The sequence below is a fragment of the Lipophrys pholis genome (assembly GCF_963383615.2).
Source record: "Lipophrys pholis genome assembly, chromosome: 22".
Taxonomy (NCBI): domain Eukaryota; kingdom Metazoa; phylum Chordata; class Actinopteri; order Blenniiformes; family Blenniidae; genus Lipophrys; species Lipophrys pholis.
Window position 1 is genome coordinate 4827406 of NC_137644.1, and position 27192 is coordinate 4854597.

Sequence of the window (27192 nt, forward strand, 5' to 3'; positions counted from 1 at the left end):
ACACACACACACACACACACACACACACACACACACACACACACACACACACACACACACACACACACACACACACACACACACACACACACCTGCTCCGTCTGTAGCTGCCTTCAGTCTGACGCCTCCTCTATCATGTTCGGTTTAGATCGCAGGTTAAAGGTGTGTGTGTGTGTGTGCGTGCGTGCATGCGTGCGTGCGTGCGTGCGTGCGTGTGTGTGTGCGTGTGTGTGTGTGTGTGCGTGTGTGTGTGTGTGTGTGTGTGTGTGTGTGTGTGTGTGTGTCTCCAGGACGAGTGCCGAGGCGTCCCCAGGACCAGCTCCAGCAGTCGTCTGTCTCCCAGCTGGAGCTTCCTGGACTGTGAGTCACACTGACTAGCCGACATGTTTATATTGTAACTGAACTAAACACCAGAGGCTCAGTAAAGAAACTATAAATAGAAATAAAGGTTTCCTCTGAACGCTGATGTTTCTTTCTGCAGCCTTGTTGAACATGTGAATCTGTCAAAGCAGTGAAACGCTCAGAGAAACTCTTCATCATGTCAGTTTACCATCAAAACTCTTCTTCCTTTTTTAGCACGTTTCATCAAAGTACTAAAAATTAATTTGAGATATGAGTCGACTCCAGACCCCCCGGGGTGTTTCTATGATTCAGACCTTTTCTCGTGTTTCGTCTCTGCAGCCACGTCGGCAGATCGATTCTATCGCATCGACAAGGCTCAGGTCAGACGCCGAATCCTCTCGCAGCTCGTTCTCCACCGCAGCAGTAGAAACACCCCAGAGTTCATCGCCTCCGTCTGCTTTTCAGGAGCATCTCCACTTCGTGACGGAGATCTGCCAGGACGAGGTCTTCATCCTGGACCACGAGGCCCCCGTGGTGAGCCAGGCCTCCTGCACGGGGATGCCTGACCTGGTGGTGGAGCCCACAGCCGGGTACGCCCGCCTCATAGCGGCGCTTTAAACTCCTCCGTCATCTCTGCTTTCTGATTAGAGATCGACTAAAACCACCTGTTTCATGTTTCAACAGTTTGAATTAATTGTCAGTTATTTTAACAGCAAAAAAACTGTTATTCTAAGTTTTAATATGAAGCAGAGTAAATTGGCAGATTAATTTTAAACTCAATGAATTTTAAACTCCTTGAAGAGGATTAAAAAGAGTTTTTTCAACGAAGAGATGAAAACATTTTTACTGGAGTCACAAATTTGACAAATACTAAAATATTTCAGTTATTTACTTATTTTTTTAAATTATATTTTATTAACCACCAGCGGTCCTCAAATTAAGTTTTATTCTCTCTTCTAGATCAAATACATTCACTTTATAGAAACGTGACATCTGATGTTCCACAAGGTTCTGTATTGGCACCTAAGTTATTTATACTTTATTTGAATGATATCTATAAAACATTTAATACTTTGAAATTTATAATATTTGCAGATGATATGAATTTATTTTGCTCAGGACCAGACATAAAAGAATTGTTGACAACTGATGTGTTTCAATTTTGGGAGTCACGTTATGGAATGGACTGAATGACGACGTACAACTGTCTAAATCTTTGTTGTGCTTCAAAAAAAACATTAAAATGTAAGATAATTAATTGTAACAATGAAAAAAGACTGAAATCGGAAATGATTAGGAAGAATAACTCAGAGTAAGTTCTTGTTTTCTTTCTTTTGTATTGCCTCTGTTAGGCTTTTCTTCTCTCTTGTATCACTGGGGTCCTTGATGGATTCTTAAGGGAGACGCAAAAATAAGCCGAGACACATTTCAGCTACAGAAATTATAAACGTTTGTGAACTTTTCAGCATTATAAGCTGACGGCACAAAATAAGAAATGTTGTATCTGTAACTGAAATAAACCATTCATTCATTCATTCATTCATTGATTCATTCATTCATTCATTCATTCATTCAAATATGAATGTCTTCTCTAATATCTTTTTGCAGGACTCCGCTGACAGCTGATGAACAAGGTAACACACGCACGCACACACGCACGCACACACACACACACACACACACACACACACACACACACACACACACACACACACACACACACACACACACACACACACACACACACACACACACACACACACACACACACACACACACACACACACACACACTAAGAATCCTGATCTGATTCACTCAGAAACATGTTTTAGTTATTCTCACGTCATTATTAACATTAGATAACTTTAAATGTTAAAAGCAGGTTCAAAACGTGAGCAACATTCCGCTTTACAATTAAAGAATAAAATGAAACAGAAAAATGTGCCGACTGATGAAAAGCTGAATAAAGTTTAAGTTTGTTGTGTTTTTCACTCGTAAAGAAATCTGAACTTCTTTAGTCGCCGTCAGCCAGAACAAAACAGGTCTTCAGTAGAAAAGAAGAATGATTTCATCCACCGTGTGTGTGTGTGTGTGTGTGTGTTTCAGAGCTGCTGACGTCTGCTGCTTCAGGGGATCTTTCCATGGTAAAGTCCCAACACACACACACACACACACACACACACACACACACACACACACACACACACACACACACACACACACACACACACACACACACACACACACACACACACACACGCACACACAATAAAAACCAGTTTTACCTGTTAAAGACTTCTCTTCCTTTTATCAGCTCCAGTTTAAACCACATGGAATTATTTCAGCTTCAGAAAGCCTCTTTGTTTCAGGTGAATGTGTTTCCCCCAGAGCCTGATGTACCATGACTGATACATCAGCCTGTTTGATTAAAACGACACCAAAACAACAACACAACACGATTTGACACTAAAGAGTTCAAACCTTCTTCAATCCAGAATAACCAGAGGAAAGAGGACGTTTGAGTTACTCAGACTGGATCATGAATAGTTTGTCTAAAGTTTATGTAGAGGGGAAAATGTTTCCGTTCTTTCACCCCGATGTGTTTCTGATTTTGAGCAGTTGTCGGAGTGTGTGCGACGAGGCGTCAACCTGCTGGTGCGAGACTCCGGAGGCCGCTCGGCGTTACACATCGCCTCGCAGAGCGGACACACAGAGCTGGTCAGCTACATCGTGAAAGAAGGTGAACCTGCAGCAGCTCTTCGGGGCTTTTCACACATTCTTCGTTTGGGTCGGGCGGCGCTCACCAGAGAAGTAAAGAAGAAACAGCTCACTGATTGGTCGAGACCGAAGCCAGAAGACCTGCTACTATAGCCCGTGCGGCTAGGCTAGTTAGCTCATGGCTAATGGGTAGCAACAAACTACTACTACTACTAACTTTATATATAGAGAACTTTAAAAACAACACAGTGTGTCAAAGTGCTGTACACAGACAAAAGTGCTGTACACAGAAAGAACAATAAAAACAAAATAAAGCAATAAAAATAAGTAAAAATGTTAAAAACAATAAAAGTCAACCTCTCAGACTGAGTTCAAAGCCAGAGAGAAAAGGTGTTTTTAGAGATGTTTTAAAAACAGGAAGTGAGTCAGCCTGTTTGATGTGCAGAGGCAAGTCATTCCACAATTTTGGGCTTGCGACTGAAAAGGCACAATCACCTCTCTGCTTCCTCTTGGTCCTCGGGACAAACAACAATGACTGATCTGCCGACCTGAGAGACCACGAGGGAGTGTACGGCCGGAGCAGGTCGGACAAATGATGTGGGGCGAGGCCAGGAAGACATTTAAAAACAAATAAAAGAATTTTAAAATCAATCCTAAAACGAACACGGAGCCAGTGAACCGATGATAAAACTGGTGTGATGCGCTCATGTTTTTTGGCTCTTGTTAAAAGTCGAGCAGCGACATTTAGGATCAGCTGAAGAGGTGAGAGTGAAGACTGGCTGAGCCCAACGTAAAGTGCATCACATCTAAGCGAGTGGTAATAAAAGCAGGGATTAAAATCTCAAAATGATCCAAGGACAGGAAAGGTTTCACTTTGGCTCGTTGTCTTAACTGTAAAAAGCTGGACTTGACCACTGATTTAATTTGTAGATCGAATTTAAGATCAGAGTTCAGTCTGACGCCGAGAGATCTTTGGCCGAGTGCGTTAATTGTTGCCTTAGAGGACCCAGATCGACATGAACCTTGGTGGAATCTCTGGGCCCAAACAACATGACCTCGGTCTTTTCACAGGAACATAAATGTGGCTGACGTCAGCATAAAAATGAAAAGCGATGCCATGTTTCCGGAGAATCGATCCAAGGGAAAGTAGGTAGAGGGAGAATAGAAGAGGCCCAAGTATAGAGCCTTGAGGCATGGAAGAGGTGCTGCGGAGGACTCTACGGTTCCAACACGGACACAGTAACTCCTATCCGCTAAATATGATCTGAACCAGTTTAAAGCACTGCCCCTTATGTCCACCATGGTCTCCAGACGAGACAGGGGGATCTGATGGTCCACTGTGTCCAAGGCAGCTGTAAGGTCCAACAGAACCAGAGTAACAAAGCAACCAGAGTCTGTGGCCAGGAAGAGCTCATTAAAAACCTTCAACAGTGCCGACTCAGTGCTGTGAAGGGTTTTAAACCCAGACTGAAACACCTCCGGAATGTTGTGCTCATCCAAGAAGGACTTTAGCTGATGATAAATAATTTTCTCCAAAACCTGAGAAAGGAAAGGAAGCTTGGGGATGGGCCTGAAATCTGCGAGCACAGAGGGGTCTGAGCCAGGCTTCTTAATCAATGGTGTCACCACTGCATGCTCAAAACTCATCGGTACACTCCCATTCACCAAACTGCTATTTAGAATGTTGAGGATAAACGGTGCCAACGTGGGAAGAAGCTCTTTAAAAAGACGAGGTAGAACTGGATCATTGGGGGATCCAGCAGGCTTCATATGGCCAATGATCTCTGTTAGATAAGGCTGGCTGACCGGATCAAACTGCTCTAACTCAGCAGGGCATGTGACAGAGGTAGAGGGGTTATAAGCAGGACTGTTAGTGAGGGCCCTAATGTCCACAACCTTATCAGTGAAGTAGCTCCGGGAGCTCTCACTCACCTCTGAGGAGTTCTCCAGGCCGGTTGTGGAGCATTGAGAACAGAGTTTACGGTTTTAAAAAAAACACGAGGATCGTGACAGTTGGAGATGATATCAGACAAATATTTGGCTTTTGCAGTTTTCACCGTTCTCTGATAAGAGCGCCAGCTGTTCCTCAACATCTGGAAGGACACCTGTAACTTATCCTTCTTCCACTTACGCTCAGCTCTCCTGCACACTTGTCTGGCAGTGGTTTAATCAATCCATGGCTCAGGTTCATGTTGTTTTTAGCGGAGCCACAACATCTAAAACAGCTCGACAGGATGAGTCCAAGTGGGAGGCCAGTGCCTCTACATCTGAATTAAAGGCCAGGAGGTTAGTTGGGCTGTTACATGTTTCAAAGGCAGTGGAAGACTGCGCTGAAGTGGAAGCACTGGAGTGCGAGCTTTAACCTTATGACAGAGGAGAGGCACATCAAAAACAACAGGCGTGTGGTCAGAGAACGCTGCATCACAGACTTTTAGGTTACAGGGAATAAATCCATGTGACAAAACAAGATCAATGTATGTGATCAGGGTATGTCCCTGTTCTTGCGTGGGGCCGGACACAGACTGTACAAGATTAAAAGAGTAGATGTAAAAAGTCTCTGTCCAGCGGCTTCTTAGGGCAACAAACGTGGATATTAAAATCCCCAACCATTAAAACTCACATAAGTCATATTTAGGCGTTATTTCTAAATAACCAAAGAATCAGCGAAGTCACCAATAAAGTCTTTGTTATATTGAGGCGGTCTTTATATAACCGTGCAGAGCGTCGGGGGGACAGAGCCCAGCTCCAAGGAGTTCATCTCAAAGCTGGAATAAGATTTAGTTGAAATGATTTGTTGACAATTGAAATGTTGCTTATAAACAGTCGCTATGCCTCCTCCACGACCGGACGTCCTCGGAGCATTAAAATAAGTGCAGCCAAACAACTGCGATATATAGTCTTCAGACCAGAGATCAATGAGAGTCTTCCTCACTACTTCTTCCTCTCTACTCCCCGTCTGACCACAAGATAATTACCAACTTTTTCTTTCTGCTTTTTCTAATTCCCGCGGTTAGCTTTGTTTGTTTTATACCCAGAATACATTGCGCTCTTTGTCTTGTCCTCTCGCTCCGCCTGCTTGAAAGACCGTTTGCGTCGATGGTATCAAGGGGATTTCAGGGGAGCGTTCAAGCAAAACCGTTTTTTCCCAGAAGCTCCCTGAAGAGAACTCTGATCCAGATCGAACAGGGAATGTGAACGCGCCCTAATAATCTCTTATGTGAACAACAAAGAATTTAAATCATCACGAAATCTCCATAAATCTAATCTGACCTTCATCAGACCGTATGTGGCTTCTCGGTCTGAGCTCTGGCCCGCACGCCGTTATATTATGTCTCTGATTGTGATGAAAGATTATTATCAGCCTCCTGCGGAGTCACACCTGATCCACTGGATCCAACCTGCAGGACCAGGAGGAGAAGAAGTAAATCCTTTAAATGTGTTTTCTCACATCACTATTGTGTTTTCAGTTTCTCCTGTTTCTCTTTGTTCAGGCTCAAAGGTTCTTCTGGATCTAACAGACCGGGAGAAGTACGTTGCATTTACTGTCTGGGAAGATTTGCTTTAAATATGGTTTAAATTTGACTCATTTAGTGTGTGTCGTCGGTTTTACACATTCTTGTGTGTGTGTGTGTGTGTGTGTGTGTGTGTGTGCGTGCGTGCAGAGGGGAAACGGCCCTGCATAAGGCGGCCTCGGAGAAGCAGCACGCGGTGTGTCGGCTGCTGGTGGAGGCCGGCGCGTCGCTGCACAAGACGAACTTCCAGGTAGGCGGGTTTTTCTCAGCAGTCGTCACGTTTCCTGTAAATCCTGACGAGTCACACGAGAGCCGGAGTGACGTGTGAATGATCCACCGAGTTGAGCAGATACTGGGCGTGACACACACACACACACACACACACACACAGTCCAGGGTGTCTGCAGGAATAAAGTTTTGATTTATTGATTTTACTCTATGATGTGAGGCGTCGTCATAGCAACTCCAGTCAAAACAAATGAGGATATTGATGTGACCTGCTGATCAGAGTCTTTAATTCACCTGAAACCGTTTGAGAGGAAACCACAGCACCTGGAGAACATGCAAACCCCCCAGAAACCCAAGGAGTGCGAACACCTTCACCACTTGGTGCCTCTACAGCTGGAGCCTTTTCATCAGATTTAATGTAGATTATCCAAAGCGCAACTTTTTGACAACGGCTCCGGTTCTGATTCTAGCGCCGGCTCTGTGTAGACGGTGAAAATACAACTTTTCTGAAGCGCTGCTGAAGCACCACAACCGTAGTAACTAGTTGTTCTGCACATGCTCAGTCGCTGGACAATAAGAACAAACGATTCCTCCGCCGCGTCGTGACTCCCAGTCCAGCTTCTCCTGGGACTTGGTACTTTTATTTTGACAGTCACCGTAATAAACAATCCATCTTGGTCGTCTCTCCACCAGAATGTCAGCGTTCTCCTGTTGTTCATGTTTAGAGCGCGTTGTTCTCTGCTACGTGTGTGTGGTTTCATCACAAAAACAAACGGTGCCAACTAGTGGCCCAACATGAAAACTACATCGGTTTCAGCGTTTCTGCAGTTGACATTTTAAAAGTGTTGCTGTGTGAACGTGAAACTTTTATAAAACCGTTGCCAAGGAAACCGGGCCTTAAAGTTTCAAAGCTAATGCTGCTATGCTAAGACGCTAGCTAGCCTCCGATGTCACTCTGAGCTTCAGTATCGTGCAACTTTATTAAAAAAAACAGCCGCTACTTTTTCAGTAAGTGGTCATTTAAAATGTTATACCCATTGTAAGAACATTCTGCGGGTCACACCTGAACCCCAGCGGGTCAGCTCAGACCCCCAGTCGGCCGTTTGGCTGTATGTTTGACCTCCTGCTGTGACGTGTGTCTGTGCGCTTCAGGGGAAAACGCCGGCGGACCAAGCGGACGGAGACTCGGAGCTGGCCACCTACCTGAGCTCCACACAGACTCCGCCCCCCCACGAGGACCTGGAGACGGCCGTGTGAGGCGCTCGCCGCCCCTGAAGGAGAAAAAGGTTGAACGAGTCTGGACTCGAGTCCTCGGACACACCGAGCTGCGGCGGAGGCTCCGCCTCCAGCCGCAGCAGCACCGCACGGCAGACTCACCGGTCAAATATTTATTTGTATTTATTTATTCATATTCTATTTATTGGTTGTGCTGATCGACTGATCGGAGGACTCGGAGCGGTTTCGGGACGCAAGTGAGCCGCCGCCGCCACGAAAACATCAGATTCACATGTCGTTTATCTGAGGAGGGATTCTGTGTTTAACGTGAAGCTTTGAAATATAAACATGTCAGAGGTTTAACTTTGTGTTTATCCCCGAAAACCTGCGTGCCAAAGACATTACACTGTCGTAGTGTCACACAACGTCCACCACTTCAAACTTCCACACATGAACGGCTTCCTTTGGTTCCCACGTCCTCGTTTATGCGCAAAACCGTTGAAACGGCCACGACACTCACACACCAACTTTCCAGGTCAAACTTCTTTTATTTCCTTTAGGAACTTCCTGTTACACACAAAAAAATACCTGTTTCCATGAATCCTGGTAATCAGACGTTAGAAACTGAATTTTTAGTCTTAAAGTCACTTTTTACACTCAATCTGGAATCATTTTCCAAAAAAACCCTGATATCTCAGATGGTTAATCCAGAAAACTGAATAAAAAAATATCAGATTTTTTAATCAATTTGAGTTTTTACAATTGAAATGTGTTTTTTTTTTTATTTATTTTTTTTTCTTCTCATAATGTGTGAAAGCCGATTGGCCCCCACAGCTGACCCGAATATTTGAAATCTGTGGGGAAAAGACTGAAACTTGACTGAACGGTGAGACGGGACCAGAACAAACCGACCAAGACGTTCAGCCGAGTCCCGGCAGCAGAGAAAGATCAAGTCCGTTTGTAAAAATCTGTTTCTTTCAGTCAAATATTTACTGCGTGGGTGTCTGCGTGCGACAAGGCTTCATGTAGAGTGTGTGTGTGCGTGCGTGTGTGTGTGCGTGTGTGTGTGTGTGTGTGTGTGTGTTTGCAGCATTCCTTGATAAAGAGAGAAGAATCTGAGCCATATTCGATGCAATATGAAAAGACGACGTCTTGTTTATTTTGCGTTTCTCTATGAATGCTTTACATTACATTAATGTCTCCATCCTCGTCGACTCGTTTTGCACCGGGGAGTATCGAATGTGCAGTTTTACTTCAGCGCTGCTTGAGGTTTATGATTGTCTTGTTGTTCTGAGTCTCTTTTCTTTGCGGCGCAGGAACGTTGACGCACTGACGCCGCCGTTTGTTTTTTTGATATAAGCTGTTAAACGAGAGCCGTTTTATAAAGCGCTTGGAGGTGCTGGAGGCATTGCAGGGGGCAGCAAACTAAACTGAGAAATCACAGACGTTTACAGCTTTAATGATCCGGTGTTACACCACGAGCGATTTCACTCGTTTATTTTACATTTGGTGGATTCGGTTATTGGAAACGTGCTTTAAAAAAAAACAACGGAAGACTTTCTAATTCATTCAAAAGTTCAACAATTTGCTCCATATTTAGTTAAAAACACCACGCGAATGTCATTTTTATGGATGTTTTTATTTTCTGGATTTCTCGACAGTTTCTATTGTAATAGATTTGAAAGTGTTCACAAGTTTCAGGAACTCCAAAACAAACCATAGCGACTAACAGACCCATCATACGTTTTACAGTTCAGAGGGGTGTTTCCTCCACGCTGGAGAGGAAGTTAACCAGATTAACCAATAAGACCATGTGAAGAAAACTGCTCCCCTGTTTGTTTTATTTTGTAGAGATATTTTACAGTCATTGAAAACTTTTGTGGGTAAATTTGCAAGACGAAGCATGAAACGTGTGTGTGTGTGTGTGTGTGTGTGTGTGTGTGTGTGTGTGTGTGTGTGTGTGTGTGTGTGTGTGTGTGTGTGTGTGTGTGTGTGTGTGTGTGTGTGAACTCTTTCCGGGGCATTCATTGAATTGAAGTAAATGCAGTATTTTAAAGGTTTGAAATCGACATAAAACACGTTCAGATCAAAGTCAGATTTCACTGTTTCTACCTTAAAAAGTCTCCAAATGAGACAAACGTCTTACTGCTTTGTCTGAAACTTTGTCCAGTGAGAACAAAGTTCTGCTTCCTGTGGTATCGTTTGAAACAAAAAGACCCTTATTGAACTTTTTAAGTTGATCATATTTTAAAGTTAAAGTCACGAGTCAGGAGAACCGACTGGAGAGAAAAGATTATTCTGCTGGAGGCGTCCAAACATGTATAATCTGATTTATTATTTTTTTTTTGAACAATTCACAATTATTAGTTTGAGGGAAAAAGGAAGAAATGTAAATTTGGTGACTTCGTCAAGAAATACTTGCAAATCAGCGGCCCACTTCATTCCAACAGTCTCACTTTTCTAACGGCGTTTAATCCAAACTTTTCCTGGTTTCTTGTCTGAATCAAGTCGAGTCTTTTATTCGTCACACAACAGTGAAACCGAGTCACGAGTCTGATTTTGCTTTAAGTCGTTTCTCCTGAGGGGTTTCTGGTGCCGCGGGATTCTGCCATGGCTCCACGTCGACGTGGAGGGAGGGGGAGAGAGCAGCGGGGGGAGACTGTGTGAACGGGGATTACATTGTGTACACACACACACACACACACACACACACACACACACACACACACACACACACTGCATGGCCGTTTCTTACCTCTTCGGGATTATTTTCTGGTAAAGACATAAAAAAATAAAAAAAAGGCATTATTGTTGTTTAAACTATTAAATTATTATAGTTTGAAATGATTTACACTTGAGTTTCTTCCAGAGTTTCGGGCAAGTGTTGGATGTTTATTTTTATTTGTCGCTTTTTGTATTTTCTTTTATTTCTCTGCTGATGATCATGATGATGATGATGATGATGATGATGATGATGATGAAGATGGGATTACTTGAAGTTTGTTTTGTTAAAAGACGATGTGACGCTGTTGTTTTGTCTCCTCTCTTTTATTTGGTGCTCAGGATCGTTCCTGCAGTCGCCGCTGAAGCCGTTCGTAAACGTTTAGACGCAAAAGAGGCGAATTTGGTTTTAGTTTCGACTTAAAGAAACGTCAACCGACCGACTGTCGCCGGCAAATGTTAAGATTTAAGAATTATATCAAGAAGTCTATTTGGTAAGTACACAAACATAAGAACTGAAGAAAAGTACTAGAGTACACACATGAAACCAAGGACAATTCTTTTGTACCATTTCAATATTCAATAACCACAACTTTTCCCGCTAATAAAGCTACATTTTAATTTGAAAAAGCCAGAAAGTCCCCAAATATAGTCGACTGCCACTGATTCTGAACCTTATGTGATCATTAGAATGCATCTCAATCACAACTACAACAAATTCACTGATAAAATGTTTGTTTTAATGAAACTAATCCTAGTTTTACTCTTGAATTATTTGCTTTTTTGGAATTTAAGTCAAAGTTGAAACTTTTGCCAAATTTCTATTACGTGCTGAGGAGTTCCACTTCCTGAAATTATTCAAAAATATTCACAAGAAAGTCGAATTTTAAATATAAGACACAACAAAAACACACAATGCTGAAAACATCTCTTTCAATTAGTTTACACAACTTTATTATTATGTTTAGTCGTGAAGTGAATCTATTTCTGGTTTGGTTTAGAAAATAAAAGCTTTATAAAACACTGATCATTAAAGCTTTGGCCTTTAAGTTTAGAAAAATGCCTTTTAAAAGCACTTTTAAGAACTTTAAGAGCTGGTAGTTTTTCTCATGTGAATCATTTCTATTTCTAGTGGTTGTGAAGTTTTTGTCTGTAACTTAATCATGCAAATATTTCAGAGCAGTGCGACAAGCAGCCACACGTTACTGTGAAACTTCCTGTCACACTTTGACTCATAAACCTTGAGAAACCTGCTGCAGGGAAGAGGCTCGTTCAACACACAACGTAATGTGCCCTTTGACCTAAAGAGGGTTTGAACTTCCGCCCACATGACGGCGTGCAGACAGACGTCTGGCGTTGCCATTGGCAGAGATTCCTCCGGCGGCTGTGAAGTCAAACTGAGTCACGGCGGGAGTTTCCTCTTCACGCAAACACACTTTGTGTTGGAGTGCAGTTAAATGTCCACAGGGCATTCCAGCTTCCAGGGGAAAGTTTACACACTTTTTCATACGTTTGGAGCGTTTGAGGACGTTTTAGTGCAGCTATATAATCATAAAAAACAATTAAAAAAAAAGCGATATAGAAATGTTTCCCTTCACTTTGTGCCACACAAGTTTGAGGATACTATTGGAAATGTTCAGATTCACACACTGGATCGGGTCCGAACCTCTTTCCCTTTGGATTTCGTATGTCAGTGAGAACAAGCGTGTCCACCACTGTTCCTTTTTACCGCATTTTTAAGCAGATCATACATGAGAAAAGGTTCCACAGCTCCAACAAGCTGCCATCTGGAGGAATCCCAATTAAAAAGGGAAGTTGTAATTTATATCAAGTTCAATGACCTCTACGAAAGCTATTCAGTGAATTGCGAAGGGAAATAGTTGTTTTTCTTCTTCTGTTTACTAACAATGTCGACTATAACAGTTTTACTTTACAGTTTTTCATTTTTCTCCTTCTGTTAAACCTTCTGTTTTATCTTCAGTCACATCTTTTCCATTTATTTATTTCTGCTTGTGAGTCCTTAAAGGATGCAACTCAGAAAGTGTTTGAAAAGCTTGTCAGCTTCCTGCCCCTCGTCCTTTCAGCCCCTGTCAATATTTACCTCGGCTACGTTCAGATTTAGTAAAAGAAAAATGCTGAGTCACAGAACTGCTGTGAATCAAAAACCCTCCATCCACTTCATAACTGATTTCTTGGAAGAAGACGTCACTTCTCGTAAAGAGTGTCAACGTTTGTCTTCTTAAAATCCACAAACTAGTGTAAAAAAAGAGAAGTTTGGTTTTTTTTTTAATCAGTGAAGAAACAATACATTTATACTTGAGCCTTGTTTGGTACTCATAGCTGAACTTCATGAACTTACTCATGTTTTCCTTCATAGTTCCCCATTATTAGGATTATTTTTAAGGCTTCAGTCCAAACAAAACCAGGTTTCAGTTTCCTTCTCTATTTTTAAACCACAGCTTGTTCACTCTGGAAGCTTCGACGACAGCAGACTCTGGAGTGTTTGTTGACTTTTTATGGATGAAAGTACCTATAATTATTTTTATTTATTTAAGTAAGGAAGAATAAAGTGTTTTTCTCTCGTTTGTTTTTTCATTTTGTGTTCAAATTATTATCGTTTTAAATGAATGAATAAATTCAGCGTTTCTGTGCGTCTTGCGTCAGACTTCGACGTGATGACGTCAGCAGGGTATTTAAGGCAGTGCCGCTGCGTCTTCTCCTCAAACGCGGAAAACTTTCCGAGAGAACGTCGAGTTTTTATTTTAATTTTAATTTTATTTGATTTAAATCTTCATTTAACGACTTTTTCCCACAACTTGAACTGTAAGTATTTCTGTTTCTGTCTTTAAATTTATTTCTGATTCAGCTCGTGACGTTTGTCAGGAAGTGTTTGTGGCTCGCGTCAGAACGTTTAAACTAAATCTGCTTAAAAAGACTTTAAGGGAAGTTTCTAACTTTTTAAAGCACAGAAGTTTGTTTTTAAGTCGATTTGTATTACGGAAGTGAGCGTGTCACTGCGGGAGAATAAAGTTTCATTGACTCATTAAAACGAGCTTTAAAAAGTTAGTATTTTGAGTATTTATTTGTCGAATGTAAACGAAACTTTCGATTAAAATCGACTAGTTATCTCTCACTGCTGCAGTTTAACTGTTTTTCTAAAGTTGGTTTTAAATCGAGCTAAAATCTGCTTTAAAAATCTACAATTCAACTTCCCTAAACTTCACACAGCTGCAGTTTAACTCTTTTATAAGTGTTTATAGCACAACAGTTTAAGTTTAGAATAAGTTTGACTTAGTTGATTCAACTTTCATTGTCACATTGAGACTAAAATCTGTTTTAAAAACCTTTTAATTCAACACTTCAGTCTTAGAAAACTGAAGCTGTGAGAAGTTTATTGTTTTAAAGTTTCAGAATTCCCAGAACTGTAATTTTTAAAAGCTATTTATAGCAAAGAAGTTGGTTTTTTAGTCGATATATTATTGAAATAACTTTGTGACTTGGTAGTTCAATCGGAACTTTAAAACATTTAAACTTTACTAAAAAAAAAACAACATTTGAGGATAATTAAAAAGAAGACACTAAGCTTAACACAGCTGCATTTAAAACTTTTTAATAGCACTAAAGTTTCATTTAAGTCTAAAATGTTTGTTTAATTGGGGTTTTGTTAATGTTTCAACCTGATCTGGAGATTTATTAACCAGCAGACAAATCACCCAAAAATGTATGTAATTTAAAAGTTAGTAGTTCGTTAGTTCTTTCTACATTTGTAGGATTAAAACTAAAATTGTTTACTGAATTCTAAATATTCATCATCGAGGCTTATGAAGAGTAAAAGTTATAGAAATTATGAAAACAGTTTAATGTGTCTGCAATGAATTTAAAATTATATGTGAGTTTTAATTTAATTTTTGAAAATTAAAAGAATTTCTTTTATGTAATAAAACCAACAATGATGAAACTGTTGAAGATGTAAAAATTCAATATAATCAAGTTTTTAAAAAGTCAGTAAACGTTCCATGTCAAATGAATGTTTGTCGTAACTCGTACTGAACTCCTCCGTCTGCTGAGTACTGGTGTTTGATCTGAGCACCGTGGCGTCTTGGTGCACAGGGAACGATGGCGAACGGACACGTGGAGATCCACGACGTCCTGTCCGGCCACGGCGCCGGCCTCGCCGGACCCACGGACCCGGAATCTCCGGACGCTGGAAGCATGGAGGATTCGGTGGAGCTACGACTCATGATGGCGTACGCGAAGAGGCGCCGCCCCGCTAAAGCGCCCAAGCCGCCCTGCAAGGACGACCCCACGCCGGGCGGCGGCGCCAACGGGTCCCCGCCGGCGAAGACCGACACAGAGGAGAAGAGGACGATGAGGAAGAAGAAGAAGAAGGGATTGAAACCACTGCTGAGAATCTTTAAATGTGTCAAACCTCAAACTGAAGAAAGCGAAGAGCCGCAGCCGATGGTGGAGAATAGACTCCTGGTTAACGACCGACCTTTACATCCTGAAGCTCCCGAACAGCAACAACATCAACAACAACCAGGTACTGAAACACGTCGCGTTTCTTTACGTTGTTTGATTCTAGTTTAGTTTTCAGACCGAAGACAAAACCCTGAGCGTCCAGGGGGAACATGCAAACTGCAGAATCAAACCCGCGACCCTGCAGAGCAAACCACTGCTCCAAAACAACCGATGGAATTATTACTTCTGTTTTTAACTTTATGTCGTGATAAAATACTTGTTTAGAGAAAAGCTTTAATCATAAAACATCAAGTGGATTGATGCTTTATTAATCCTGAAGGATAAAAACTGTCAGCTTAGTAACCAGATTAACTTTAAACATTAATACTTGTGCTGCACAACATTAGAATCAAAACGTTTCCAAGTTAAAAATTTCAAAAAGAAGCGATTTAATGTGAGTCAAAGTAAGAAAATGAGGAAACGGCTGCAGTGAAGACGGTTGAAGGGAAATGAAGATTTCTTAAACGTTCATGTGAACTAATGAATTTAAAACGTTTTGAGTTCAGATCACAGATCTGATGTTCTCTGCTGCTCAAAACGGGCGTTACTTCAGTTTGATGTGAAAGTAAAACTTGTTTCTTCTTCTTCTGAACTGAAACCTGCAGATTGTTCATCGTCACACAATCTGACCTGGAACTTATTTTAGTCTTTATCAGAACAATGGACACTTAAATAAAACTACAGATTATGAAGAAAAGTAAATCAGAAAGTTAATATGATAGAAAATAGGATATTTCATAATCAGAAGAGAAAAAGTACATTTACTGTTTTTTATTTATATATATATATATATATACTCGGGATGAATTACAGTTTGTCTTTTTTCTACGTTGGCAATAGGTGGTATTGGATTTATTTTCTGTACAATTTAAATATGTCTGAGGCACATTTTATTTGAGAAAGTATATAAAATAACTAGTATAAATATCAGAAAACCTGCAAATCAACAGGTTTTGAATATCAGATTTTACTCAAGTATGAATAAAATCAGGTTTAAATACTCAGTAACATGAAAAGAGGTAAAAATGCTCCATTGTGATGTTTTTACTGCAGTGAAGTAAAATGTATTCTGAGATTAATAATCAGAATAATACTGGATTTTTATTTGTATTACACTTTACATTCATAAATCTCAAAGTGCCTAAAGCTCCTGAACGCATCGTGATGCGTTCACTGACCCTCCGAGAGATGAATTCTTCTCTCTCTCTGCATCTTTTCCAGACGAGGCTGAAGACGACGACCCGCTGGCGGTGGTGGCGAGAAGACTGATGGCGCTCGCCGACGACGTCCCGTTGGTTCCTCCCGACATCGAGGCGGACGCTCCTCCGGAAGGTGAGGCTCCTTTTCTCAACGCGTTCGACTTCACGGCTGCGGTTTCTCGAGCGGCTCGTCATTATTCTGGAGGCAGAACGAGACCGTCACGACTCTACCTTCACGAGTGATGTCATTAAAAAACACAATTCTCTGGAGTTAATTGCAATTATTATTATTTTTTTCCAACTTAAGAATGAAGCTTGTAATCGATAATTTATGGAAAATCATGGAATTAATGCAGACTCAACACATGTATAAGTATATTTGTATACAAGTATATTCAAATACTTGGTTTTAACTTTTGGGTGAACCCGGTTTCTCTGCAATTTGAGCAAAAATTTAAATAACCACAAACAGAGATAATATATATATGTATGTATGTATGTTAGAGTGCAGGTCCAACACTTAGAATATTTATAGAACAAAGTTGCAATAATATACAGTGAAATCCACTAATACACACACACACACACACACACACACACACACACACACACACACACACACACACACACACACACACACACGAGAGAGGAAGCAGATTTACCTACTACTTTACAAGTTTCCAGTCTTTCCTCCAGCTTTAGCAGTTTGGTGGCGACTGGTCAGCCAACATGGCAACCTGCTGTTACATTACCTGTCATTACATTACCAAGTTACAAAGTCTGCAAACGACTTTCACTTTCCCCAACGAGCCGTCAGGCAAAGTTTCACTTTTTAAAACGTTGCCCAATCATCCGTCCAACCACCATTACGAGGTTTGTTGCTGCTCTGCAGCCGGGCGCCTCAGAGCGGCTGCACCCGCTGCTCACGTGAGAAAGGAGAAGAAGAAAAAAACAAACTCTGAAGTAAACAAAACTGAATTAATTGCGTTAATTTTCTTAAATTAATCTCCGCAATTAACGCATTAATTTTGCCAGCACTAACATTTACACATAACGAGTGTTCTTATCCTGATTTCCTGTTTAATCCAAATTTTACTTGGTGAAACTCGTCTATTAGATGTAATCTGAGGAACTTCAGGGTTTAACAAAATGGAAATTCAGATTTTTTTTTATTTATTTGCACCTACAAAAGTGATTTATATATCAAAGTACACTGTAATACCATGTGTGGCCACCAGATGTCACTGTATGACGACGAAACCTCCATTGACTGGATTTGAGTGAGGAAGCAAGACGAATGTCTCCTCGTCCAGATAATACGGTTCTCCTGCTCTTCTTCATGTGTTCCAGTGACAGGAAGTCATTCCCGCGAGGTGGAGGCGATGATCGGCCTGCTGCTCAGAGAGTCTGGAGACCGACTCTACGAGAAGGTAAATGTTGGCCCAGACGTTCCGCTCCACAGCCGGAAAGTTTCCCGAAGTAAAAGTTTGAATCGCCTCGTTCAGGAGCTGAAAGACGCCAACATCGCCGCCGAGCTTTTCTGGAACTACGGCTTCTTCAGGTCGCTGATGAACGCCGTCCTGACCCGGATGGGCCTGCGGAGCCGCGACCCCGACGCTCCCGGGCCGCAGGCATCGCCCAAGACTCAGATCGCCGTCGCCTGTGAGGTAAAGGTCCAGCTTCCTGTCGGAAAACATCTACAATCTTTATATCTAATCCTTTTGAAAGTTAATTCTACAATTAGTAAAAGACAATTTAAACCTGTTGAATTGAGATTATTGTGAACTTTTTCTCTGGATTTACACTTTTCATTAATATTTTTACAGATTTTAATTGAGTCACAAGAATTATTCAAATTTCACATTAAAGTAGAAACTTAATTCAGTTAAAACCTGAACATATTTTACACTTTAAGTGACATTCTTTAGGTTTTTTTTGTTGCATTTTATGCACAAAAATAGCTTCAAATATTGAAATGTGAAAAACGGAAGCATTTAAAACATTGCAAGTATGGAAATAAATGTAATTAATCTTATTATTATTATACAACTTTTTCTTTCTTTCTCACCATTTAGACACAATTCACAGCTTTACTAAGAAAGTTTATTAAAACTGATGAAGAAAAACATCGAAAGAAGTGAAACGATTAAAGTCTCTTGTTAGTTGGAATCCCGAGTCGTTTAATTCCTGGTTTAAAGGAGCCGAGTGTCAAAGGTCCTTGGTTGTCTGGATCCGCGGTTGATCGTGTTGCTTTGTTGCCGTCAGATCACCAGCCGCCTGACGGCCGTGGAAACGCTGCCGATGAGCCGCCTGCTGGACCACGGCGCTCGATACCTGCAGGACTTCTACTTGCCGTGGGCGCGGCAGCAGGGCGGATACGTACGTGACACTCTGCCTCCCGACCGTCGGACGCGTCGTGAAAACCTCCCATCAACCTGAGCTGCTTTATTTGTCCTGCAGGAGGCGGCGTTCCAAGACGACGACGACGACGACGACGACGAGGTGCAGTGAGAAACCTCTGGATCCACAGCTCCCCCTGCAGGCCGGACGTGGAAACTGCAGCTCGGTGACGGCAGCGCGTCTGAAGAGAAAAACTCAGGATGGTTTTGCTTTTTCTAAACGGCAGTTTGTCTCATCTGCACATTCAAAACAATTAATCTGTGATAAATGATGAATCAGCATTTATTTCTGATTATATTCGACAATGTATTGTTCGACATTTGCACTTTATTAGACGTGGTTAGATTTCTTGTAGCGTAAAATCACTGCAAATACTGTCTCATCTGAACTGTTAAATTATATTTAAAAGTTAAATATAAACAAATTCAATAATGGGCAGGATGAGACAAAACATTCCGTTTAGTCTTGCAGTACCAGTTTGTACCACAAGGTGGTGCATCAGGTCAGGAGGAAGAGTCACCGGATAATGACGGTACTCAACACTGCCATCTAATGTACAACAGAGGCAGTGCTTAAAAAAAGAATAAGAGGATTCGTGGCGTCGGGAGGATGGAAGGAAAATAAAAGTTCAAGAAAAATCAGCTTTCATGCTGACGAGGAAACGGGAGGACGATTGAAATGAAACGTAACATAATCTTGCGTCGCTATTTGGAAGGTCTTACCTGACGGAACCAAACAAACAAAGATTTGTTTTGTAATGAACCTTTTTAAAATGAAATCTTGCCACGCCTGATGAAGCGGCGCCAAACGTGAGGAGCGGCAGAGGAGAAGAAATGTACGATGATTCACACTGGATTCCATTTTTTGGCCGATTGTTCTGATTTCACTGTTTTGCTGTTTGTCCTTGTTTCGTTTTTGTCAAGTGAAGATTTGTCCAGGATGTTTTTAATGAATTCTGCTGGAGGTGGAGCGCCGCGACGCCGTTTAATGTCTCGCTGTGCAAAGTTGTGGAAAACGGCGCCCTTTACCGAGTAGATTGGAGGATTTTCATGGACTATTATTCTATATTATTAGATTATTTTTTGAATTGAGACTGAAGAGCCTGCAGAAGAATAGTTTCTGTGGCGGTGAAAGGGAAATGCACTACGACTCAAGTAACACAGATCGTTTTACCAAAATGGAACTTCATTTACGAAATACATCAAACAACTTTTAAACTCAAGATGGTCAATAATAAAAAGAATTATTGCTACTTGAAGGAACTAGAGTAAAAGATTTTAAAACTCTAAATGGTACCAAACCCCTGAAAGGAAAGTCGTTTTATGAGTAATGTTTTTTTTTCTCAAAGAAACTACACGTGAATTAATATAACTTGTACTCACTGGGAACCTTTGTTTTGTATGTTTATAAAGAAAACTATTAAATGACATTTCATTTGCTCTGTTTTACCTTTTGCTGCCCCCTTACTGGTCTTACTACAGCCTCGCCTGTAAGGTGGTGCGTCAGGAGGCGGTCGTGAGCTTCGCCCTGTGTCTAAGAACTGTGATCCTCCAGGGGGCTCAGCGCGCCACCTGGTGGTGACCAGAGGACAAACTGTGGTGAGGTTTGAAGCGTCTTTGAGCAGATCGTTTCACCAACAATCCCATGAACAGGAGCCGCTTCCTGCACTTCGCTGCTCAGCTCCTCCAGACCTGGGCTGCGTCCGAATAATTTCTCCTTTCCTGTCCACGTTTCCTTTCACCCCGTGGATGACGTCACAGGGTCAAGCAAAGGTGTTAGGAGGCTTCCTAAAGGAGTTAGGGAAAGGTGGTCACGTTGTTTTCACAATCAGACTCAACTTCCAGTGACATAAAGTAAAAACTTCTGAATATGGACTATAAAAAGCAGATTTCTACCTCTTTCCCCTGTGCCTCTAACTGCTGACATAATCTCAAATATCACAGGGATTAAATGTAAAAAGGAAAAGAGGAAGTAAAGTGAAACGGCTTCCAGGTGAGTAAATAACCAAAGTGAGAATAGGCTGCGAAAAAACTTTACTGTGTTCGTCCACATAACACTCATAGTTGAGATTATTTAAAGTTGTTCAAGGATTATTATTGCTTTAGTAACTGAACATACACTGCTTTGAGTCATTGGGCGTTTCCCTGAATGCTCAGATTAGCAGGTCCTTTTAAATGTTGTCGCTGCAAGGAATTGTGGGGCAGCATGATCTGGCCTCCTTTGGTAAAGGAAGCATCAGTGTCTCCTAGACTAAAGGAGGTTCTAAAGGAAGCATCAGTGTCTCCTAGACTAAAGGAGGTTCTAAAGGAAGCATTGAGCCTCCTTTCCTGAGCCTATCAAGAATTCCAACGTTCTTCATCATGACCGCCACTTAAACACTTCCGGGGGTTAAAGGAAAGTAGAGAGTAAAGGAGATAGGAGGGACTATTGGGATGCACCCCTGGTCTGTCTCCTGCTCAGGTTTGTCAAACACTCACCTGCTCACCGCTAGGAACCTTTTTATCCAATCAGCAACAAGCAAACTGCTCACGTGACCTCAGACAACCGTCACTGATTTAACGTTTGTTTTACAAAATAAAATGATTTTCATTAAGCATTCAAACTTTTCCACAGCTTTCATACATACAAAACTGTATTTTAATCACTTTTTAAAAGGCTTTTAACTCTATATTTATCCAATATTGATCACAGGCGAGTATGTATTGAGTATTTATTGACCCCCACTGGGACACACCATCATTGTTGACCAAAATCCATCGTTTTTGGTTTTATAAAAGAAATTAGGAGTATAATGGATCTTTGGTCAAAAACTAAATATTTACCTTTCCCACCATTCGGAGGTCTTACTTCCATTTTTGATTGACACGTATCGTTGCAATCTTTACTGGCACTGAGTGGAGCGACATCATTTTTATTTTAATAACTTTAAAGATTTTCCACAAAACATCAAAATTGACTTTTGAGAACATTTATTTGGACAAAATGTACATTGGTGATGTTGACAATAGGAGGGAAATGAATCAAAACGCATTGTTTGTAAAGAATCATCCAGCAGGTGCATTGTGGGATATGTACAGGTGGATTTAAAGGGGCGGGGCTTCACTCTGACACAGTAGAGTCTCACTGCTAAAAAAATACAATCTCGCGCCTGAAGGTTCGACCCGAGTCGGACTGCTCAGGCCTGCTTGGAGAAATCCTCGTAGGCGACGTCGACACGTTTCCCTTTATGTGGACCCTGAGGGGACGAGGAGAGACACATCGGAAACAGACAGACAACAGTCCACGTCACGGAGCCGCAATTTCATTACCAAAACAAATAATTACTGTTGTAGTAATAAAATCTGGTTGAAACTCGCAAGTAAAAATGTCTTCAGTGAAACTAAAAGCAGAAACCAGAGAACTCGGCTCAGGGTTTCTCACCTTCAGCATCAGAAGTCTGCCAATGTCTCGAGACTAAAACTGAAACGCAGTCAAACAGGAGATTTCTCCTTTCGTCGGCGGCGTTTCGAGGAGAGACTCACCGAGTCGAGCGTCAGCGAAGCGCTGAACTTCTTCTCCTGGATCCCCTCCAGCACGGCCTCCGTGTCTCGGTACGGACCGTTCAGGACCACGACCCGTTTACCTGCACAGGTCAACAAGCGCACGGCTCACAGATGATCTGTGTGTGTGTGTGTGTGTGTGTGTGTGTGTGTGTGTGTGTGTGTGTGTGTGTGTGTGTGTGCCTCCCGGGAATCGAATCGCCCGTGAAAGAAGAAGTCCCGTTCACTTGAGGAACTCTGAGCTTGCTGGTGATTGTCTGAGGAGTGCAGCTGTCTGGGTGTACCTGGTGCAGGTATGACCGTCTCCACGTGGTTCTGGTCCAGTTTCAGTTTGTCTCCGGAGTCTATCATCTTCACCACGGCGCCGTAATGGTCCCGCACCTCCTGCAACCGAGGAGGAGGAGGGGGAAGAAGAAAGAAGAAGACTGTGAGCAGCACAGGTGGGACGTCTTTAAGTGAAACCAGGACTGAAGATGCTGGTTACCATGACGATGGCTTTCTTCTTGTGGTACTTCTCTCCGAGTCGCTTGGTGACGACTTTGACGACGATGTTGGGCTGCAGCCAGTAATCCGTCCTGGCCGACTGCTTCTTCTTCTTCTTCTCCTCCATCTGAAACCGCCGACCCCGTCACAACACGAGTGGACACACACACACACACAAGCACGCACGCACGCACGCACGCACGCACACGCACACGCACACGCACGCACGCACGCACGCACGCACGCACGCACGCACGCACGCACACACACACACACACACACACACACACACACACACACACACACACACACACACACACACACACACACACACACACACACACACACACACACACCTCCATGATCTCCTCCAGCGCAGACTTCCTCTTCTTCTCTCCTCGGGGGTCCGACGGGTCTTTCCTCTTCCCGGAGGAGGGCGCCGCCTTCAGGGCGCTCGCTCCCAGGGCCGAGCTGTGGAGGAAAAGCGTCCGGTGAGCGAGGAGGACTCAAACCCGGAAGGATCAGCGGGCCTGGACAGCGCAGTACCTGGGTCTGGAGCAGCCGGCCAGGGAGGAGGAGGCGCCCAGGTTGAAGGCAACTGAGGGAAAAAACGAAGGCGTCAGCAGAGAGAAGGGAAAGTGAAGACGTACCAAACTGTTGATGCCCTTTTAAACTGCAGCAACGTGCATTTGTGGGATGAGCAAAAGATCTGCAGATGTTAGAAAATTGGCAGATTTTACATCAATAACCTGGAGATCATGAGCTCGGCTGCTCATCCCACAAATGCATTACGACTGTGAGAGGGATTAAAAATAAAGATTAAGACACAATGATTCAAGGGAAGTTAATGTAGAGCATCATTCAGACACGAGGCATTTCAGTGTTTTACAGAGAAATACATGAAAAGAAGCAATAAAAAATCTAAATCTGATTAGAAGTATGGAAACTCTTCAAAGGTTCATATTATGCAAAATTGACTTTCTAAATGTTTTCCAGCAGTACTAATCGTCCCCATACCTGGACTGACGCCCCAGAAGTGAAGAAAGTCTGTCCTCTCTCTCCCTGGCTTGTTTCAGTTTTTAGAAAGTGTGTTGCTCCAACCAGCCAATCAGATATCAAACCCTATGTAGTGTCATCGGGGGTTTAGCCAATCCAGATTGCTCCTCCTACAATTAGGCAGCTCTGCTCTGGCACATGGCACCACGAGAGGAAGTACTTCCTCCTCTTCCCAAGATGGGCATGTGTGGGTGGAGCCAGTCCAGCTCACACAGACTTTCCTGTCTTCGTTTTTAAAATCGTCCATCTACTGAGCATGTGCAGAACGACTAGGTACGACACGACGACGGAGCGTTTTTCAAAAAGTTGTGTTTTCATTGGCTCGTCGTCGTGGTGTAAATGGACCTCAATGCGAGTTTTGCGTTTTCACTTGAAATCGAGGTTTCAGACACGATCACAACTGGGAAAAAATAATCGTTTCTTCCTCTTTCCTCCAAACCCACAGAAAAACACACAAACCTTTTTCTTCCTCACTCTCGCGTTTGAGCTCGGTGAAAACTGGCGTTTCCTACAGAAACAAAAAGGCAGGAGTTAGAACGTCCCGGCGTCTCCCGGGCCGGGCGGCGTGCCGGGCGCTCACCTCGGGCTCCTTGCCGCCGCGGCCTCGCCGGACCTGCTCCTCGATGAACTTGGCGCTGCGCTCCTCGTCGTCCAGCTCCTGCTTCTTCTTCCTCGCCTGCTCCTCCTGGCGCCGGATGGTCTCGGGGTCGCGGTCGATGTACTGGATGTACCAGCCTTTGGGAGTCTCGTCAACTTTGCACAATCCTGATGGAGACATTCAACCCTTCAGCACCAAATGTACATCTCCGGTGAGAAAGTCAGTCTATCTGACGGCGTTTTGTTCGTGGATCCTGATACTGAGAGTTACTCTATAAATATACTGAGTAATCATGTTTATGTTCAATGTTGCTGTGTTGTTCTTAAATAAAGAAAAAAATACATGAAAGACACATCCAACAACCTCAAACTACCACATAGAGATCAGAAATTAAAATGTCCACAAAAAAAAACCCCCAAGAATTTTAAAAAAGCTTTTCCAAAAACCTCAAAACAACTTAAATCTACCAGAGACACAGAAACAGGAAATTGGTGTAGAACGACCGCAAAAACACACAAAACAAAAAACAATAAGGGAAAAGACGAAAATGTCTACAAAGCAACAGAATAAATTTTTGTTAATATTATTAAAATACACAAAGTGATGCAGAATGACCCAAAAGAGTCAAATAATAAAGACACATTAGATAATCAAAAAGAAACTGGATGGATTCAAAATAAACCAAACGCACAACAACAATGTATTAAACAAGTAGGTAGAGAATAAACACACAAAACCAAGAAAACAAAACCACCACGAGACAGAAAATGTTTCCAAAATAACATTAAAAGGTCAAAAAACAGCTCCAAATATAATAAACTGACGACTATATGAACATAAAGAGAGAAGAAAACGCCTCAAAGACACAATAAACAACATCGAAAAGCAGGACAAGTCCCACAGAGACGCATTAACAACTCCAAAACGACACAAAACAACCAGAATCGTCCAGACACCGTGACGCCCGGCTGACTAAAGACTAAAGAGTGAGTCACAGAGACGACGGGGCGTCCTCTCACCCTCTCTGCCCAGCCACTTGGTGAAGTCTGTGAGCGTCTCCCACTGGGTGGAGTTCATGTGGACGTGCTCCCGGTCACTGATGTACTCGTTGTACACGATGTTGTTGTGGACTCGCTTGGTTCCTGCGGGGGCGAGAGGAGAGTCAGACACGGGGGGGGGGGGGGGGGGGGGGGGGGGGGGGGCCCAAAGGACTCGGTCGACCGTCAGAGTCACGTCACTCACCGAAGCGTCTCCTCAGCAGCTCTACGAAGTCGCTCTTGAACTCGCTGAGAAAAACAGAAAGTGGAAAACAAAAGAAAAACTGTTTAGAAAAGAGATAAAATGTTTAAAATGTCCTTCCTTCCTTCCTTCCTGTGGCCAAAAGACTCGAACTGCTTCATGTAAATAGTGTTTGTTTTATAAATTTCATCCATTATGAGCTTATAATAGTACATATTAGTATTACTTATTTAATTCTTATTGCGTCTTATTTGATATTCAAATTTCCCTCTGAGACTAATAAAGTATTTCTAATCTATTCTGTCAAACTCTTCTGAAAAATGCCAGAAAAGGAGGATGAAACCTCTAAAATGAAGTACAAGAACATCTGAACGTGTAATGAAACGTTTACCATCCTAAACTGTTACTGAAACTTCATAAATTCAACTTTTTTTGGTGCGTTTTTAAATCTATTGTCGACATGAAACTCTAGAAGTTGTGTCAGAATCCTTTCTAAAGGTTAAACGTGTTTTTGTTAAGTTAAATTGGTGGAAAATCACAAAAAAATGGACCTTTATGGTCGCAGATTCCTGGTTTATACCCAGAAAAGATAAAACATGTTCAACTAAACAGACATTTGAGAGAATCTGGACGAACTTTATTAATGATTTATATCTAACCGATGAAGGAAACGATGTGTTTGTTTTGTTTGGCACAAAGCAGCAACGTTACACCGTATTAACGTTATATAAAGTTAAGCTGTATAAAACTTGAAAAACAAAATATTTAGAAGAAAAAGTGAGCGATGAGAAGTAAACAACAGACACGTGTTAAACTCACTCTGAGAAGTAGTCCATGAACTTCATGGGGTTTTCTGAGGCCAGCAGCAGCTGCCGCTGGTGGGACTCGGACATGCAGTGACATTTGAAGCCGTTCTGTCAATGAATATATTAAAAATATGAGCTTAAGATCCACAGAGATGACAAAGTACTGCGATTGAGCGACGAGCTCACCTCGTCTCGACACTGTTTCTGACACATCTGACAGTACCACCGCAGCTTCTGCAGGCCTTTGGCTTTGATACGGTTGCTTATCGCCTTCGGGGAGAGAAAATCTGCTTTCCCCATTTTGAAACAGCAACAAAATACTTGAAAAACTCAGTAAAACTAAGAAAGAAAGGGCAAGAGAGACGTCGGAAAACGCGAACAGCAACCACACAACCGGGTTTCCGGTTGCCGACGTCGCAGTCTCGCGATAGTCAGGTGGTGCATTCAGGAATACCGCATCAGCTGGGGATTTTAACATATCACGTTTGCGCTAAACAAAACAAACATACGCTATGCTTAGATTTTTGGGTTTTCGTGGTGCGGGGTTGGTACATGATATATTCAAGATGAAACCTATTTTTGACTTTTGTTTTTGCGTTTTTTTGCCTCCCGTAA

General features: G+C 42.3%; 3 protein-coding genes across 3 annotated transcripts in view; 2 read left to right on the top strand and 1 right to left on the bottom strand.

The window, feature by feature from the left end:
• dgki (diacylglycerol kinase, iota) overlaps window positions 1–8631 on the top strand; it is a 74339-nt gene extending 65708 nt beyond the window's left edge. The window contains exons 25-33 of the mRNA XM_080491846.1: window positions 291–360; window positions 682–722; window positions 808–932; window positions 1951–1976; window positions 2449–2486; window positions 2962–3082; window positions 6552–6588; window positions 6723–6822; window positions 7953–8631. Of these exons, the coding sequence (XP_080347972.1) occupies window positions 291–360; window positions 682–722; window positions 808–932; window positions 1951–1976; window positions 2449–2486; window positions 2962–3082; window positions 6552–6588; window positions 6723–6822; window positions 7953–8057 (663 nt within the window). The 3' untranslated portion in view covers window positions 8058–8631. The remainder of the gene's footprint in view (window positions 1–290; window positions 361–681; window positions 723–807; window positions 933–1950; window positions 1977–2448; window positions 2487–2961; window positions 3083–6551; window positions 6589–6722; window positions 6823–7952) is intronic.
• Window positions 8632–13433: 4802 nt separating this feature from the next.
• Window positions 13434–20308, top strand: LOC308127298 (uncharacterized protein). Its single transcript, XM_080492250.1, has 7 exons — window positions 13434–13559; window positions 14847–15279; window positions 16479–16589; window positions 17807–17886; window positions 17962–18123; window positions 18722–18835; window positions 18917–20308. The coding sequence occupies exons 2-7, from the start codon at window positions 14853–14855 to the stop codon at window positions 18965–18967; spliced, it is 945 nt and encodes a 314-aa protein (XP_080348376.1). The 5' UTR covers window positions 13434–13559; window positions 14847–14852; the 3' UTR covers window positions 18968–20308.
• A 1444-nt stretch (window positions 20309–21752) lies between these two features.
• On the bottom strand, window positions 21753–27001 carry kin (Kin17 DNA and RNA binding protein). Its single transcript, XM_080491722.1, has 12 exons — window positions 26764–27001; window positions 26591–26685; window positions 25775–25818; window positions 25552–25674; window positions 24515–24699; window positions 24394–24442; window positions 23425–23476; window positions 23235–23349; window positions 22880–23005; window positions 22680–22779; window positions 22378–22478; window positions 21753–22091 (listed from the first exon to the last, which is right to left on the bottom strand). Exons 1-12 carry the CDS (start codon window positions 26875–26877, stop codon window positions 22032–22034), a joined length of 1164 nt encoding a protein of 387 aa, XP_080347848.1. The 5' UTR covers window positions 26878–27001; the 3' UTR covers window positions 21753–22031.
• Between the last annotated feature and the right edge of the window lie 191 nt (window positions 27002–27192).

Bases quoted from the DNA above. Each gene is read 5' to 3' on its own strand.
- LOC308127298 (XM_080492250.1), top strand. From the start codon at position 14,853: ATGGCGAACGGACACGTGGAGATCCACGACGTCCTGTCCGGCCACGGC. The intron at 15,280-16,478 runs GTACTGAAACAC...CATCTTTTCCAG, and splicing joins ACAACATCAACAACAACCAG to ACGAGGCTGAAGACGACGAC. The intron at 18,124-18,721 runs GTAAAGGTCCAG...TGTTGCCGTCAG, and splicing joins AGATCGCCGTCGCCTGTGAG to ATCACCAGCCGCCTGACGGC.
- kin (XM_080491722.1), bottom strand. From the start codon at position 26,877: ATGGGGAAAGCAGATTTTCTCTCCCCGAAGGCGATAAGCAACCGTATC. The intron at 24,700-25,551 runs GTGAGAGGACGC...TGTCTCCATCAG, and splicing joins CAAGTGGCTGGGCAGAGAGG to GATTGTGCAAAGTTGACGAG. The intron at 24,443-24,514 runs GTGAGCGCCCGG...TTGTTTCTGTAG, and splicing joins GCGGCGGCAAGGAGCCCGAG to GAAACGCCAGTTTTCACCGA.